The 17,533-nt window shown below is 38.8% G+C and overlaps 1 protein-coding gene across 4 annotated transcripts in view; it reads right to left on the bottom strand.

Moving 5' to 3' along the window:
* The window catches only part of BRIP1 (BRCA1 interacting protein C-terminal helicase 1), a 47,756-nt gene extending 30,613 nt beyond the window's left edge, over positions 1 to 17,143 (bottom strand). For 2 of the 4 annotated variants that reach the window (XR_004499850.1, XM_019008636.2), the window contains exons 1-14: positions 17,030 to 17,143; positions 15,734 to 15,861; positions 15,029 to 15,140; positions 14,462 to 14,656; positions 14,075 to 14,202; positions 13,432 to 13,569; positions 8,139 to 8,429; positions 7,476 to 7,694; positions 6,989 to 7,188; positions 4,052 to 4,184; positions 3,374 to 3,525; positions 3,119 to 3,290; positions 2,870 to 3,007; positions 2,333 to 2,494 (exon numbers count right to left, since the gene is read on the bottom strand). Coding sequence is in view for 3 of the 4 variants with exons in the window: in XM_019008636.2 (XP_018864181.1) it covers positions 2,333 to 2,494; positions 2,870 to 3,007; positions 3,119 to 3,290; positions 3,374 to 3,525; positions 4,052 to 4,184; positions 6,989 to 7,188; positions 7,476 to 7,694; positions 8,139 to 8,429; positions 13,432 to 13,569; positions 14,075 to 14,202; positions 14,462 to 14,656; positions 15,029 to 15,140; positions 15,734 to 15,826 (2,133 nt within the window). In the remaining variant the exon portion in view is untranslated. Of the gene's footprint in view, positions 1 to 2,332; positions 2,495 to 2,869; positions 3,008 to 3,118; positions 3,291 to 3,373; positions 3,526 to 4,051; positions 4,185 to 6,988; positions 7,189 to 7,475; positions 7,695 to 8,138; positions 8,430 to 13,431; positions 13,570 to 14,074; positions 14,203 to 14,461; positions 14,657 to 14,746; positions 14,945 to 15,028; positions 15,141 to 15,733; positions 15,862 to 17,029 lie in introns of those variants that run through there. The other 2 variants (XM_033518912.1, XM_033518913.1) reach the window with 2 other exon arrangements.
* Positions 17,144 to 17,533: the final 390 nt, after the last annotated feature.

Genomic DNA, 17,533 nt, shown 5'->3' with positions numbered 1-17,533 from the left:
TAAGATCAAACCAATTTTTAAAAAAGACAATGTGCCACAACTCCAACAATGACACTAAAAAATTCCATGTTGTTTGTGAATTATCCCACATGAACTGTCACAGTTGTTCATAACAAACAGCTATCAAATGTGGAGATGTCCAGCTGATGGGTTGTTTGCCCATACATATATTTTCCTCCACTGCATTAACTCCATTTATTTGCCATACATATGTGTTAAACAGTCACTCTAATTAAAAATGTATTTATTCAAATACCTGATTAAGATAAAGGGAAATTTCTTTACTATTGCTTTTTTCCCCCATTCACATTTCACGTAGTAATTCCAAACTGAAATCCAATGTACATACCAAACTAAATTGCAGCTCCATTATCTATTACCTGGATAGAAAGTACTTAAAATTCAGAGCACTGTCCTCAGCCTTCCAGATAAAAGAAAGAAGTTTTTTTCCAGAAAAAAAACCCTTTATTTGTCACTTATTCTAAAGTTGAAACTTCAATTCATAAAACAGATTGAGCCATCAAAAAAATCTGCTTAACTCATAATAGTGAGGTCCATGAACATGTTTATTAATCAGATCTTGACAGCCTTAAACAATTCCTTTGAAGGCTGCAGCTTTTTAAAGAGAGGCAGCAATTTCCTGTGAAAATCACTTCTGAAATGCAAATATTCTGTATGATGATGAAAGTACAATACCTTGTTTTCCCTGTACTAATACTGCTTACATTATTCTGTATTTTCAACATATTAATCTCGGACATAAAGGCAACCCAATCCCAAATAAAAGGCGTAGGAAGAAAAAGGGCATCCATAGAAAAATATTGGCAATGTGATTTTAAAATATCACCCTTCAATTGTCTGCAATTTCTATTTATCAATACTTTGCTGGGCCCAGGGAGTGTTCCTACAAAGAACAGAACACTCAGCATGTGCAGGGTGACCTTTCAGCAAGGCAGAAGGGCAGGGAGGGGGAAGGTTCCAGAGCTGGCCAGCAATTGTTTTGCTCCTTTATTAAATGTCATTACAAAGTCTCTCTGTACTTGCAATTCACATTACTATTCTCATAAAAAATTTCATAAATATTTGTCAGGTCTGGATATGGAAGATCAATTCTCCAACATGACACACTTGGAAAGATAATGCTGGAAACTGAAAGATGCTCCAGTTAAATTCCTAAATTGGAGATTTCTTGCCAGATCATTTCCTTTCCATGGAAGTGCAAAGTTTTGTGAGATTAAATAAATTTATGGTCAGTAATCTGCTTTTTTCTGGGTCTTATATTATCTGGTCTGATGTGGTCACCTAATGGTTACTATCAGGAATTGCACTGTGGCTCCAATTCCTAAAGACATCCAGGCAAGAAACAACCCTCCCTTTGCAGCCTGCCAGTTAAATAATAAATGATGAAGAGTTTGTAAAAAACCCTTTTTACTTAATTTTGTAAAATATTCTCCATTTAGGAACCTTAAGGATGAGGGGAATGGTCTGAAATTATATTTCTATCATGTTGGGGTTTTAAATCATTTGGTAGGATTTTTTTAGAGATTTTTTTGAGAGGTTTCTGTGTTTTGTCTGTTCAAATGATTTTTAAAAATCATAAATAATTGTTCAAAATTTAAAAAGTCACACTCTTGCAAGTAGTACAAGAAAAATGAGTTACAGAATTACCTTGCAGGTTTATATTCCTGTTCCTGACCATAAACAACAGTAAAAACAAACAGAGAAGAAAGGAGAACTACTGGGAGATCCAGATTAACCATAATTAGATAACTGTTGTCAGTGAAATCAGATATTACATAGTTTGAAATGGAGAAATTTGATTCCTTACAGCCAATGTCAGGGAGCAATTCCCCTGACTAAAGAAAAATACACTCCAATCTCCAATGCAGTGAAATGGAACAAGAAACAAGGGAAGGAGAAATTAACTGGATGAATTTTGCATTCTGATAGCACAGAAAGAGCATGCAAAGGCATTCTTGCTTCTGAGTTATACAGAAAGTATAATTTCATTATGTGATTTTTACTTTTTTTCTTAATAAACAATTTCTAAACCTTCAGGAAAACAACATCAGGAAAAATTATGGACCTGGCTGGTTTTATGGCAATGCTAATTGAAATTATTGTCTGTGCTAACAAGCACATCTGTTGAGAAAAACCAAATATTTTTGCTCATGAAAACAAACCTGAATGACAAGAAATAATATAATCCTGCTGTGTTATTGCAATACGTTCATTTGATAAACATTTCTGTATGTTGACGGATAAAGCAGATCACACCGTGCATTTTCAAATGTGTGTGAAAGGGAAAGGATGGGAATTCAGATTTCCTTACCTTATAGGATGGTAAAAAGCACAAAATTCCTTGGCCAATTGTCTGACAGACTGAAAGCAGCAGTGCTCCCACCTCATCCTGGAACTCAAAGGTCTCCGTGTGCTGGAACGTCGCGCACAACTTCCGCCCGTTGGGGCCCACTCCGACTGTGCCGACCCAAACCTGGCGTGTTCCACATGGAGAAAGTTAATTCTAAACCAGGCTGGATAAATCACATCAGGTCTAATAATGAAGTTTTAAGAGTGAAAGATATATTGAGATATTTCTTAAATTCATTTCAGTACCTGAAGTGCAGTAATTGATATGAGGTGGCTGTTACCAATATAGCACAAGTAACTTCTCCAGGGAAACTGTCTAAAAATTGCCTCTTTATTCATTTGAAAACTGAATAAATTTGAGTTGTCCATTGCATTAAGCCAAGCAAGAGTCTGGACCTTTCTTTTAACTGACAGAATGGGCTTGCTATCACTTTTAATTGGTTTTTTTACCATGGGCAGCATTATTGCTCAGGAGAGGGAACAGCCATGCCCACTTTACCTGGGAATTCCGGATAACGTGATTTGCCTCCAGCTGAATGGAAAACTTCACACCAAGCTCTGAGGAAAAGGAATCCATGGGAGACAGTGTGCCTGATGTCAGAACAATTGTTCTAACTTCATTTAACTCAGAAAAAGCCTAGGTGGGAGAAAGAACAGCAGGAATTTAAAAAATCAACACAATCCCTTTCAAATCTGATATGCATTTGTTATCACTCAGATTATTTTAGTCTTTCTTCAGTCAGCTCACCACAGCAGGGTTCAAGCACCAAAAATTTAGCATGTGGACAAGGGTTTTCTGCCTTGAACTCTTTTTGTGCTTGGGCCTTGTGAAGAAGGAACCTGAATCTGCATCATCACGTTGGTTTTCAGTCAACCAGGTGTAAGTTTGCTGTAGAGCAACCTTGTAATCATCTGCAAACCTATATATAGAGAGAAATATCAGTAAAAATTACAATTAAACAATCAAATTATGAGCATTCAGCTCATAAATGCTAGGCCTGACCTGCTGTTCTCTTTAAAGAGACAGGAAAAGACCATGAACAGGCCTTTGAGCACAATCTGTGTTGCAGGGCTCACTACTGGCACCCCAATAAGTTCCTCTCTCCCATGCATTGACACTTTTTCTTCTTTTTCCAGGACAGCAACAAGATGTTTCTGCAAGAGGCAAATTCCATATTAACAACATTCTAAGTATCTTCTCCAAATCAAAGTTAATAGAGATACAAAACTGTAAGCTTACTGCTTTAAAAGTTAATTTAAAATACTCATAAAGTCAGAGGGAAAGGGGCAAAGAAGGGCCATGGGAAAGGGAACAATACCTTCAATTTTTAACAATGCTTTTAACATATCTGGCTTACACAGAAAGGAGGGATAAACTTGAAAATATTTCAGCACTCAATAAAAATGCATCTGGATAGAACAGGCAAAAATATCACTGGCTCAATGGTTCAATTAAAATAATTGTACATGAGCAATTTTATCCCTCAAAACACTGATTCTCCACAAATTCCAGTAGCTCGAGTGGATTACTCCTGGTTTTCATCAGGAATCATTTTCAGACAATTTTCAGTACTGCAGTAAATGAAAAGATCTGTTTGCATTTAACTTATGTGCATTTTAAGATTTTAACACCACCAATATTATACATGGTGGTGCTCATTTATACAGCACACAACATTACCTGTAAAATGGGAAAAGTAATCCCAGTTATTCCCATTTGGTGCAAAAAGTTGAGCATTTCTTTGCCACTCCACACTTTACAGGCAGTTTCATAGGCTCTCTCCACCAGCTGCCCAGAGCTTTCCTGCAACCAGCTTAAAGAGAAAAAGGCAGAAATCATTTCAGCATTGATTTTAGAGATTTAGAGACACTTTGCACGTACAAAGCAAACCTCAAAAATTGCAACAGACTTCTAAGATGATGATAAATGTTTTACTACGTGTAAGGAGAGAGATTCTGCTTTTTCTTTATGCCTGTTTTTCTCTGTTGAACACCTATGGAACTGCTTTAGATGCAGTTCATTGAAATGAGAACAAAATTTCTCCCCACATATTTATATAACAGATAATAAAGAAAAGGAATTAAAATATAATTTCTTCTTATGAGATGTCAGGCTCATTCAAGCAAGACTTCTGCTGCATATCTAAAGCCACTCATTGCTACTCCAGTTGCTGCAGGTTGGTTTATCATCCCTGTCAACTCCAAACTTTCCAATTAAAAACAAATCCTGAGGCATGAAATGAACACTTTTCATATTTGCACATGGAAGGGAAAGTGGGGCAACAGAAAGTGCACATTTAAACCTACCCACAGGTATTGGCAACTGCTGCTTGAAGCAGAATTTTAATTGTAATACAATGCAAAATGTGATTGACTGCTAAAAGCATGAGCTAAAATGGAGATCATCTCATTTGTGGCAGAGAGGAATTCTCTGAGTGAGCATGTCCTCCTTCACCCCTGCAGTACCACAAGACCTTGTCTCTGGCTAGAAAAGCAGGCAGCTCCTTCCCTCCCAGGAAAGGCTGCAGCTGTCTTCTCCATCAGAAGGCAGGAGGCATCAAAAAGACAGCTGTCAGTGCTGCAACAGCTCAAAATATTTACCTGCAAAGCCAGTTCATCATTATCAACTCAAGAGCAAGGCTCTGGGACTGTTTCAGTTCTAGATTTCCTGCCCTGTCACCACAAATAATCTGATCCATGGAATAATTAAAATATAACTTCCCTTCTGCCAGGTTAAATGCAAACAAAACACCACCAATACTGCCACAACCATCACTTCCTTGGCTATAATTTGCTTTATCTCATTAAGGAATGCTGATCACTAACACAGGCAAAATTTGGCCCCAATTCCTCAAACATAACATCAAAAAGACCTGGAACTGAAATTAGGACAAGGCCCCTATGACAGCAATTAACCAGATTTACACTTCAGGAAATATAAAATGTTTCCCTATTATGAACTTCAAACACCATCACATACTCCTGAAATAATAAATGCAAATACAAACTTGAAACAATGGCCAAATATCACCAAAAAACACACAAAATTCTCAAATAAATTCCATCTAACATAAAAGCATTTACTTGCAAAGCCTGTTAAATTATTTTGAGAGCTAGGCAGGAAGCATAAATAAAATTAGCTTGATTCCCAGAAAGGTATCTTTGGTTTTGAAGTGAAAATTGATGTATGCAGTATTTCCAGGAAAAGAATGAATGCAAGTTGCACACATGCCTTCAATTCCAGGAAGAGTATTCGCTGCTTCCCTCACTACCAGAAAATTCCACTGTTGACACAGCATATTCCATTGAACAAAGTGATCAGCGCTGCTAAATGTGCATCTCAGCAGCAGAGCCTGCCAGCACACCTCCACTGGTCTATCTGCAAATTCCTCTCAAAGGTCACTGCAGCACCTCTGTGGCACCAAGCCCATCCTTAAGTGCTTTCTGGAATGAGGGCCCAGGATCTTTAGAACTAAGATTTTTTTAATTTTTTTTTTTTTCTAGCTCCCCATGCATTTGGCAGTCATGTCACTGTGCAGGGACATTTTACCTATAACTGGCTATTTACACCCAGTCTTCTGCTTTCCAGCAACTGCTTTTCATGCTGCTGGCAGATTTGCCAAGACAATCAACCTTAGTTTTCCTGATAAGGTTAAAAAGCTTGAGGCAATCAAATCTTCAGCCATGCTGTTCTTGTCTTTTACTAAAGTTTAACATTTGAAATATCCAAGGTAGAGGAATTGGCTTCTGCCAAGCAGAAAAAGTCCCTTGTCTCTGTGTGACACAAACATTAACTCTGAGAGGAGAGTGAGGATGGGAGAGTGAACACCTCCTGTGCTGTGCTGCACAGTCCACTGCAACAAAATGAAGATACTGCACACACTGAAGCAGAACTCAGTTAACTGCAAAGCCACTTGGAGCATTATTCACTTTTTTCTGCTGACTTTGATACTTCTACTCCACCCAAAAGATTTTGCCCTAGACCTCTTGTTTCTTCCTAGGCTTCTATCCATTTGCTTTTGTTACATCTCCTCTCATGATTTTCAACCTATGTTCAGCTTGTCCCCTTTCAGGAAGCTGTTTCCCAGGGAAAACAAAGGGCATGACTGACAAATTTGCTTTCAACTATGAAGAATTCAGTGGATTCCAATCTGATTCCAAGAACAGATTTAACCTGTTCCAAATACTTCCTGTCCAAAGCTCTGAAAGCATCCTATAAATGTGACCTAATTAATTCTTTGACAAAATAATGCTATTATTATTTATCAAATAAGCAAACAAATGTGTGAAATACAAAAATCCATCTTAGGAAAATTTTCATACTGAGCTTTATAAACCAGGAGTCCAAGAAAGCCCCATAAAGAGCAGCACATCATTCAAGAGCACAAGACTTTGCAAAAAAAAACTTCAACATTTCTATGCGAGACAGGTAGTTTTTTTAATAGATCAAACCTTGTGGATTCCTCAAATGAACACAAATCAAACAACTGCGTAAGTTTTAAGTGTACCTTTGTTGCGCTTTATCTGATGTAACAGAGTAACTTATACCAGCAAAGGGAATCTAAAGGTAATTTGAACAAATATTAATTGATATAAAGCAATAGAAAAGTTGCCTTACTTTATCAAGGAGCAGCACACAGCTCGGAGGGGCTCATGATGCTTCTGCCTGATGTTGTTGTTGACCATGAAATCGAGCTCCTCTCGGGCAGCCCGGAGCTGGCTCTCGGTAACCCCGTAGCTCACGGACTCCCGAGCACAGTCCTCAATGTTGTGGGCTTCATCCAAAATGACTACTTGGTCTTTTAGCTTAATGTCCATCTAAAAAATACAATTATTGTCTAGTAAAACAGAGTGAAAGACATGAGAAACAGCAACTAACAGGATCCTGTTAAAAAATGCATACTCTGCATCACAGTGCAAATGAAGCTTTTCAGGTTTTGAATCAACCTCCATAACCTAGAAAATATCCAAGGGGGAAAACCCCCAGGAGTTACTTTGTAGCATTTTGGATATGAATGGGATCTCAGCTAACCACAGAAACATAATATTCAGTGGTTAACTTCTTTTTAACTTCAGCTCTTGCCACTTCTCAGCAATATACTTACACTGTCCCGGATCTGTGGGTCCAGGAGATAATTGTAAGGACAGAACACGATGTCTGCCCCCACCATGAGCTCTCTGGCTGCAAAATAGGGACAGGCACGAAGCTTCCTGCCCAGGCTCACCAGGTCTTCAATGTCCCAAGCCTGGTACACACTGGCAGGCTGCAGGGCATGGTGCTCACTGAGCTTGTGAACACCGTGGTAATAAGAGCAGGACCTGCCCTGAAAGCAAAGTGTAGAGACTTAGTGGGTACAAGAAATAATAAAAACCAAGCAGGTTAAAATCTTCCAGTATTCCATGCATTTGGCTATTTCTTGGAAACATTTCCAACAGCTGCTTTTTATGCCAGACAGTAACACCTCATGTCAGGTAAATCCATGTTTCTAAAATGTACATCAACAAAGGACACTTCTTTCTTCTTCATTTATAAACCCAGAAATAATTTAAGTCTTATTACAACGTTAACCTGACAGTCATAAGTCTTATTCCTGTCATGGTATGGTTTTGCAGTATTGCTACAATTTCTAACAATTAATATTGAATTTTAATGTCACCAGGTGGCACTTAACCAACATAATATAAAGAAGCATAAAATGTTACTCATTCCAGCTGTTAAATCTGACTTTGTTTAATGAATGCTTATATTCTCAAACAAAATTACTCACATGTTTTCCTTCCAGCAATTCTACACACATTTCATTCCTGTTACTACTGTTGGACACCACTGGATGAATACAGGTATAATCCCTGCTGGAAAGGATTGTCATGGGGGCACAGGAATACGCTGTCCTCTTCAGCTCCCTGCTGATCTGGGTAATTTGCTTGTGTGTTCGTGTCCCAAAAAAAATCTTGGGAACACACAACCGATCTCCATTTTCTTTCTTCTTTGTGTGACTGGGATCTTTATCAGGTTCTTTTCCAGAAGAACAGGAACACTCAGTGCAAGGGCCAGGAGGCTGCAAACCAAGACAAAAAATGATTCACAAAATCCCACTGTAAGATGAATGTGCTAAATCTGCTTATGGTCTGGAAAGTGTCCTCTGGGATAGCTGGTTCAGTCACCAGGGCTGCCTATCAGGCTGCAAAAAGTTCCAAAATGTTAAAGCACCACATGCTTGTGCCTGGAAATCCCTAAAAGAAAACCTTCCAGCAATCACAATTTTATCACAATTCAACCAGAAAGAATTATTAATCCAGTGGAATATTTACACATGTGAATAATGCAAATAAAGCTTCTCACATTGAAGCTTCAGCTCAGGACACTCCTGTTATAGAACAAGAGTCCAAAACCTTCAATGAAGAAAACTTGGAGCAGATACTCAAAATAATTTTTTTTCCTTAAAGCAAGCAGAAGAACTGTAGACAGTTCAGGAACTCTGTGTGCAGATAAAACAGACTACACCACACACTCTCCATTAGAAACATGTTTGCTGTGCCATTCTGCCAAAGGCCATCAAGTAACCAGGAGAATAAAAGAAACACAGGGAATAATTCTAAACAGAACCTAATCCTGTAAAACATTTGTTCAAAGCCTTTTTTTTTTTATTTCCTGAGAAGCACCATCATTCAGAACATTAAATACTGAAACAACTGACATGAAATTGTCATAACGAATTTGAAGAGACACATAGGAAACAAGGAACTCAAGTATAACCATGTCCAAACACACCTCTCATGAAAAATAGAGTTGTCCCAGTGTCAGAGAGTTTGTATTTGGGCTCCAGGTGGTAGTGCAGGTAACAACATGTAGCTGCTCACTGCAGAACTCCTCCCTCCCTTGAATTGTATCAGTAAGATTATCCATTCTAAACAAATGCTAAGTCATGCTGCGTGTTACACCACAATTCTGGGGATCAAGCTGTCTTCAGCTTCCACTCCAAGGAAAAGCAAGTTCGTGTTTCCCTCAGCCCCACTCAGCCTTGTCTGCCATTAAATATTACAATACATGATAGAAAGCATGTAAATGTAACCCTCTGGAGCTGCCACTCACTGGGATAAAAGGTTCACTGATGTGCCAAATAAACAGGCCTCAAAGCAGATAAAGTTACACCCATGCTGGAATTGTTACATTCCCCTCTCAGGTTGCCAGGAACAGCATATTTCATTACCCTGTGCTGCCACATTAAATAGCCAGTTCCAAATATCCTGCCTTCTATATTGAATAATTACTTATTCACTGAAAGGATAAAAAGAAGAGTTATGAATGGGGCTCTTGTCACCAGGCAAGCAGGAAACAGCTGACATATGGTATATGTTACATACGTGCAATGCCCAGCTCTGTGCTCTCACAGAAAGCTCCAATGCAAATGCTACCTTGATATTTCTATCAATTAGATTCTGCTTTGCTCCTGGAAATAATGAAAACCACATTACAAGCTAAAAATTAATTCAACTGAAGCAGTGACTGTGTACGGGCTTTAAGAACACGTCTATCTCTTAATTTTAACCCAAGTCAGACTGTGTTTTCAGAGGGAAAAACAATACACAGGACACCAAGATGAGACTTTACCACTAATATTTCACTATGCTAAACCAAAAAACAGAAAAATATTAGGACCCATCAGGCAGGTGTTTTGCAAGAGTTTTTAGAACAACATGAAAATGCAGCTCAAATTAATATATAAAAACATGAACAGAAGGTTCTCCTATGATGGGCTTAAAATACCAGATATTATTCTTTTCATAAAAAAGAAATGAAGTGTTCTCATGTGTGAGGCTTATAAATTACAGTGTTTTACAGGTGGGCTTAAAAGTTTGCTTTAAGAGGTTTGGAGTTGGTATAATACTGGCATTAAGAAGCACTTTAGCCATTATTTCAGTACTAAAATGTTACCTTTAACTTTGAAAAAAGTTTTATGTTCGAAAAACACTCAAACCCACAATATTGAGAAAGCTGTAAAGTCAGGCTGATTTTATAGTAAGTAGTCAAGAAATAAAATTGCCTGAAGTAGTCACAGCATTTCTGAAAGCCACAGACACCATCAGCCCCAAATACATCAATAAATAAAACCTTTTTAGAAGGTCCTTCATAATGAAGAAAAACTTCAGAAAATTGGTTAAAACATAGTTTAAAAGTTGAGTTCTTCATATTTTTTCCACATTACTCAAGTGAGTCGATTTGGACTTGAATTCTTAAAATGCATCTTTAAATTATATTAAAGGCAAACGATTTTAATTCTGTACTTCTCTAAGAACCAAGTGTGGATATCATATAGCAACATCTAAGGTGCTGTTCCTCTCCCATTCCTACAGCAGAAAGAAAGAAAATCCTCCATGAACAAAGGGTTTCCTTGGCAGTGTTGCCTCAAAACACAAATTTTTACACTCATACCACAGAGATATGGGTTAAGATGTACCAAAGTTAGAAAATGTTTCAATTTATCTGTGAAAGAATTAGGGGAGGAGGCTGATTAGAAATAATTCATATCAAGACAACAGAGTTGTGTTTCTTAATACCCTCTGACTTCAAAACTAAACCTGTTTTCAGCTGTTGGAATCCGAAAGAGGGATTCTCATTGGGAAGAGAGCAAAAAAAGATCCTCCTGTACTTTCTGCAGTATTTAATCAGAAACACCCAGGAGCAGATGCCATTAGAGATCAGATATCAGCCTATATGGACCTTAGGCTAATGCAGCTTGTTTGTACTTCTGTCAAGGCTAGATAAAACAGCCTATCACATCAATATTTATATGGCAAAAACGTGGAAGTCCGATTAAGAAAGGAATAATCAAGTCCACCACCCTGTCCTGTGTGTAAAATAGAGCTAAACAAACACTAGGGCTGTGATCTTTGAAACACAAAGAGGTAAGAGGAGTTCTTCATATCTCCATCTACATTTTCCAGTTACAAAGCCACCTGAATGCTGCAGCAGTGAATGTCTCTTGTGTGAAATATCACACAAGCACAATCTAAGGAGATATCAGCAGTGACATTAGCAGAGCTTTTCAACTGCTCCTTTGGAAGCTCTCAGAAAGCCCCGTATTCTGCTCCTGCTGCAGCCTCTTGATTAAAGCACACAAAGCAGCTGTTTATCCTCCCCCAGTCACCAGCAGGTGAACCCGGTTCAATATTTATCACAGGCTTTCACAGATCACTGCTAACCAAGCAAACGTTTTAATTAAGCTGGAACTTGCTTCAAAGAGCTCATTCAAAACGTCAATCAGCAGGAAAAGGATCAGATACGGTGTCAGGTGAGAGCATGTAATACAAATCCACAACTTTCTTCATCCCATCGTGGTAAATTAGCCCATTCTGGAGTCCAGACCCTGATTGTAACAGGCTGCCAGTCCCCTGGAATGTGTAACAGAAGTCACTCAAACCCCATTGTGCAGGTTGTAAGCAATATGTTAAACTGCAATGGGCTAGCACATTAAGACAGATTCTTTTCACAGTTGTTTTTTGATACCCCAAGTGTTTGTTACACTGCTCTCCATTTACTGTTTACTTTCTTTCCCTGCTAGAAATGGGGGATTCCTTAACACAGCTGCCCCAGTTTCTCAGGCCATATGCTTTGACAGAAGTAATCAAGAGAGTACCCTGAGGGTATAATTTCCCCTTTAAACTCACACTGGAACTGCCCTCCCTTGCAGGAGTTAATAGCAGAGGGCCAGAGATGGATTCCCAGGCTCTGGAGTGAGAGCAGCTGAGAACAGGTTTGGATCCTCAGCCACACATCTGCAGGTATCATGATGCAGCAGTGCTGGGCAGCACCTCTCGTGCTCTTAAAACAACCAACCCATTCTTCCTCGTGGAGTATAAACAGGACTTGATAAGAAACTAAATCTGCTTTAAGCAGAGGACTGACCACTGTAAAACACAGGTTATTCAAAGGCAGGGCTGCCTCAGTGAGCAGGATGATGCTGTTACCACATGATTGTACCACCCTAAATACACAGTCCATTAGGGGAAGCGTTAAACAGCAGCTCTGTCGACTTCTTTCCCTAAACCACACTAGAAAAGCATTTTTACACCTAACAGCTTTCCTGTGATGCTCTCCCTATTCTGAACTAAATGCAGTTAAGGCTCAAATCTACTAATGAGAAATAAAGCTTTACTTTCTGCAATTTTCTTGATGCAAGGTAAGTTCTAAGTCTGTTAAAGGAAAAGTTCATCACAGGAAAATAATACCTTATTCTTTCAACCTTAAAAAGAAACTTAAACAGAAATAACTCCCTTTCTTTCTTCTTAGGCTACTTCTTTCTAAAGATGTAGCAAGTAGTATACTCTTTAGTTTTCTATTTTCTTCTAGAAAAGAAATTTCTAGAAGTTTTAAATCAGATTTTTCATGCACCCACACCGAAGTACCAAAGGAAATTTTACAATCAGGAAGGACAAAAGGTGTTTTTATTTGAAAATCAATAGCACACTCTGGTGGCGTTTGGATTTCAAACTACCAATTGAAGCTCAGTGGCACAAAGCATTTCAAATCTTAGTCAAAAATCTACAGAGCTTTCCAAAATTAATATAAACTACCTCCCATCAAATGCCTAAAACACAGATTCACTTTTGTTAAGAAAATATTTATCTCCCAGTATCTTATAGTAATCCTATAGCTTTTGGTTTCTTTTGTGGTTACTACATCACTACCATAACTTGGCCTCTCACACTCAGCTCTCTACTGCCTCCCATTTCTTCTTCTACTCCTTCTGCTCCAACAAACATTTATGTAAAATCTATTTTTAAACAGTAAGAAACGCAGAAAATGCCTAACAAAGCTGCAGAAACGGGTAAAAAGCTGCAGAAACAGGCAAAAAGCTGTATCTTCTGATGTGACGCTTCTGTTACAGAAAATGGAAATAAAAAAAATGGAAATAAAACCCAAAACACTGGGGAACATTTGCATTAACTGCACTGTTTGCTCAAACTTCATTAAGCTACATTTCATGCATAACCCCTTCACATAAAATATAGTTTAAAATGGTTCTTCAACTAACTAAAAAATATTCCTGAATTACTCACTGTTTGGGGAGAAAAAGTAGTGGTTTTCATGCTTTTTTCAGAGTGAACAGTCAGCTCTCCATTTTTTCTCTGATGATAAACTTCTAAAGCGTCAACAAACTGGACTCCTTTTGCAAAGCAGTGACGTTTTCTAACCTGCTGGGGAAAGAAACAGTGTAAAAATGCACTGGGCAGAGGGATGTGCTCACACTGACAGTCCTGGTTTTGTTTCACCTGAGCTTGTTTTAGTAACTGGGCATCAACAGTTTAACTAAATCTAAGCCACACAAAAGTCATCAGGGAAAGCTATAAAGTTTTAATTATAAAAGAATCTGTAGATAATGCAGAGCTTTTCTGCTTTGCTTTCCCACTGTTACAAAACTTACAGAAATTACAATACCATCAACTGGGAATAAATATATTTTGGGGATATTACTTGTTTAATTGAGAAAGATTTTAGGACAGGGTATAATGAACAATTTAGTGCAACAAGGGATTCCTTTGTAACAAGTAACAACAAAAATGAACAAAACCCTGTCACTCTAAACTGTGACTGTGATATGACTCAGCTATTTCCTACACCCTCCTCTGTAACATTAACTGGGATTTGAGAGTTTGCTTGAGCTACGCCCGGATTATTTCACTGCCCATAAACTCTGCTCACCTGCTGCTCTGTTTCTAAAGGACGAATCCTTTTCCTGTCTACTTGAAAATCATCGTTCTCACTGTCATGAAGGGATAACTTTTTTTTGGCAGACAGTTTTGAAGCCAGTGTTTCATTTTCCTTGCATTCTGTAATTAACAAAATAAAACGGATGTCCATTACTAGGAATGCATTAAATAAGGGCAACATTTTAAAAGTAATTACTACAGAATAGTAACTGCTAGAATTACTATAAAATATATGGTTTAGAAAACAGTGTTGGACATTTCTAGACACACTAACCACTGTACAGATTTCATGCAGGACAGAACCATGTCTGCTGTCATGGTAAAAAAAAGTCCTTGGCTTGAAAGCAGCAGAATTTTAGCTGCCTACAGATGAAGTTACCTGTGTTTGTCAGTGAGCTTCCAGGCTTTCTGGAAGTTCCTGTGTCAGGATAATTGGCAGAAGAAGGAGCACTGTGAGTCACACTCGTTGCAGCCTCGTTGCTCTTGGGCTGGGAGTGACACTTGCAGTGACACGGTGGGGATGGCTCTGCCTTCCTGTCCTCCTTGTCACTCGATGAGGTTGGCACGGATTTTTCTGGGGGACAAAGTCATTTGTCTATCATTAAAAACCACTCCAGACACGAGAGCCAGAGGTGCACAACAGTGAAGATGAAAGTTCAGGTACCAGTCATAAGCTGTGGTCACCCTCTGAAGAACTGCAGTGCACAGAAAGGAACACCTCCCTCTTCCATCCACACAACCACAACCCACAAGGATTTTCTTCCAAAATTCCAGCAGCCACTCCCTTATGGGATCTAAACCCAGCTTAGCACTATTGCTTTATGGGGGCATTAAGGCAAGGTGTCCAGTGGTGGACCAAGACCTGAAATCAAATGTTTAAAGGCTGATGAAAAAACAATTAATTATTTTATCTTTTGTAATAAAAACTGTGCAGTGAGACACTTACCATACAAAGCCTGCTGCCATGATAATGCAGAACAAAGTAATGCCAAGCTTTTGCCACTTCCTGTGGGGCTCTCCAGCAAACAGTGCTGCCTGTTATTCAAGCCTTTAACAATCTTTAAGGAGAATAAAAGAAAAATAATTAACAGAATACAAAGCAGATGTCTTTAGCTAATCTCGGCAATAACATCCTAATGTCCAGCTTGAACTTTCCCTAGCAGATCTTAAGATTGTGGCCTCTTGTCCTGTCACTGGTTAAAACTTTTTAAAAATGTTTAAATACAAATGCAATAATTCACTTTGAAAAGTTCTCCAAAAAACTGAAAACTTATTGATATATTACTATACGTAATTATTCTGTTTAAACAACATGTCTTACTAAATCATTCCCACCCCTAAAAACTTGAACATTTGTATACAACTGTTATTACAGCACACCTAGATAAATAACCACATACTTACGCCACATGGAACTTGTTTCTTGACATAAATGCTCCCAAATCCAAAATGTACTTCACCATTCCCTAATCATGGTCCAGATGTTGCACAGCACAGAGAACACTGAGTGGTTACCACTGAAATTCTCAAGCTACTGCAAGCTCTGAATTTAATGTGTCAGCTTTCTAAATGCTGACAGAGATTCAGGAATTCCAAATATTAGAAAACACAAGCTCTTAGTCTGGCAGATGCCAGTACAAATCCTACTTACAGCATTCATCATAGCAAGCTGGGAGGGGTAAGCCTTGCAGGGGAAGAGGATCTTCACCCCTCCAATGGTATATTCTGCCCCATCAGAAGCCATTGCCAGTTTTTCTCCTGTTTACTTCAGGTTTAAAACTGCAATTAAAATACAGAATTAGTAACTCAATGCTAACAAACAAAGCCTGAAACAAATGCAGCACCAAATAAAAACAAACTGTTAAGCTAGTAACAGCTCAGGATGTTAGCAGAATCGGAATATAGGAATTCATCCCACACATCATCATTTTAGACTTGGTCATCATTACAAGCAAGAGCAAGTTGCCACCAGCTAAACAGTAACATCAGCAATTTAAATAAAAACACCATAAGCTGCACACACCAGTTCAGATTCCATTAGTCAGACTGTAGATAGAACCAAAATCCATGCAGGAAAAATATTTTAGATTATTAAGTAACTAAAACCAGCCAGTTTTTTAACTCTAGAGGTCCATCTTGAACTGCAAGATGTCATAAATTACAAACATACAGCAGCTTGTACATTTTATAACAACAAAAATAAAACTGGACAGTGACTTTAAAAATGAGATGTTTAAAAACATCTTCCACAAATAAGGTGGTAATTGGTCAGGGGGAAAGAAGTATCACTCACTTTACTATTCTGTGATTATTACCTTGAATATCTCTGGATAACAAAAGACAATTTCTTCGTGTTAAAAAGGTGAAATTATTGAACTAAAAATATTGCAGAGGCATAACTGGCTTCAGTATTTTTGAACAACACAGGGTGGGGTTTTTTCATCATAGTTTTTCAGCAGTGACAAAGACAGCAGCTTTAAACTAGCAGATTCCCCGGGATAAACTGACTCACTGAATTGTGTCCTCATCTGACTTTTAATAATTAAACATATATACAAAAAGCACCAATGCATGGCATGATTCAGCTTCACCATCGAGCTTCCCAATAGGAAAAAGCAATTCTAGAAAAAGAAGAGCCCTGACATGAGTTTACAGCCAACCTCTCCTTCCAAAAGGAAAGGTCACCTCGCTCCAAGGCTTTTCCCCAACCCATTCTGGGAGAATGACTCGCTTAAAAGAGCACAATTCGGAACTAAGTTTGCCCCTGAGGAGGAGGGAGGGCCCGGGACACCGCACAGAACCTTCGCGGTGTGACCAGATCCACCAGGAGCACACCGGGCGCTGCCCACAGCCACATCTCGACCCAGTCAGAGCTGCTTTGCCTCCCGAGGGCAGGCGGCGCTCAGGAAGCAGTGATGTAGCCCCAACCCAGCCCACACAGCAGCACCTGGGGGTTCGCTTCCTTTGTGTGTTCGGCGAAGCGGAGGCGCCGGCAGCCGCTTCCCCAGCGCCCCTCACGGCCCCACCGCGGCCCCTCAGCGCCCTCCGTCCTTCCCGCCTCCGCCTCAGCCAATCAGCTGACAGGAAAGGGCCGCGAGCCGCCAATCAGCAAAGTGCACACTGGGATGCTCCCGCCTTACAGCTCAGGGCGCCGAGCCAATGACAAGGCGCCTCGTTGGTTTCCGGGTTGTACGCGTTGCTAGGCAACCGAGCTTTCTGTGAACTACTTATTGTTAATGGCTTTTATCATTACTATTATGAACAATATCTTTATTATTATATTATATTGTCTTTATATTTATTATGTTTTAAAATATTTTATAGATTGTCTTTATATTTATATTTTTTTCTACGTATGGCATATTATTATTTGGTATAATTTCAATTATTGTTATTAATATTATCCTTGTTTTAAGCAGAGTACTGAGAAAACACCATGGAAAATTAATAG

The sequence above is a fragment of the Parus major genome, chromosome 19 (assembly GCF_001522545.3).
Source record: "Parus major isolate Abel chromosome 19, Parus_major1.1, whole genome shotgun sequence".
NCBI classification, from domain to species: domain Eukaryota; kingdom Metazoa; phylum Chordata; class Aves; order Passeriformes; family Paridae; genus Parus; species Parus major.
This window is presented reverse-complemented; position numbering and strand designations above follow the sequence as displayed.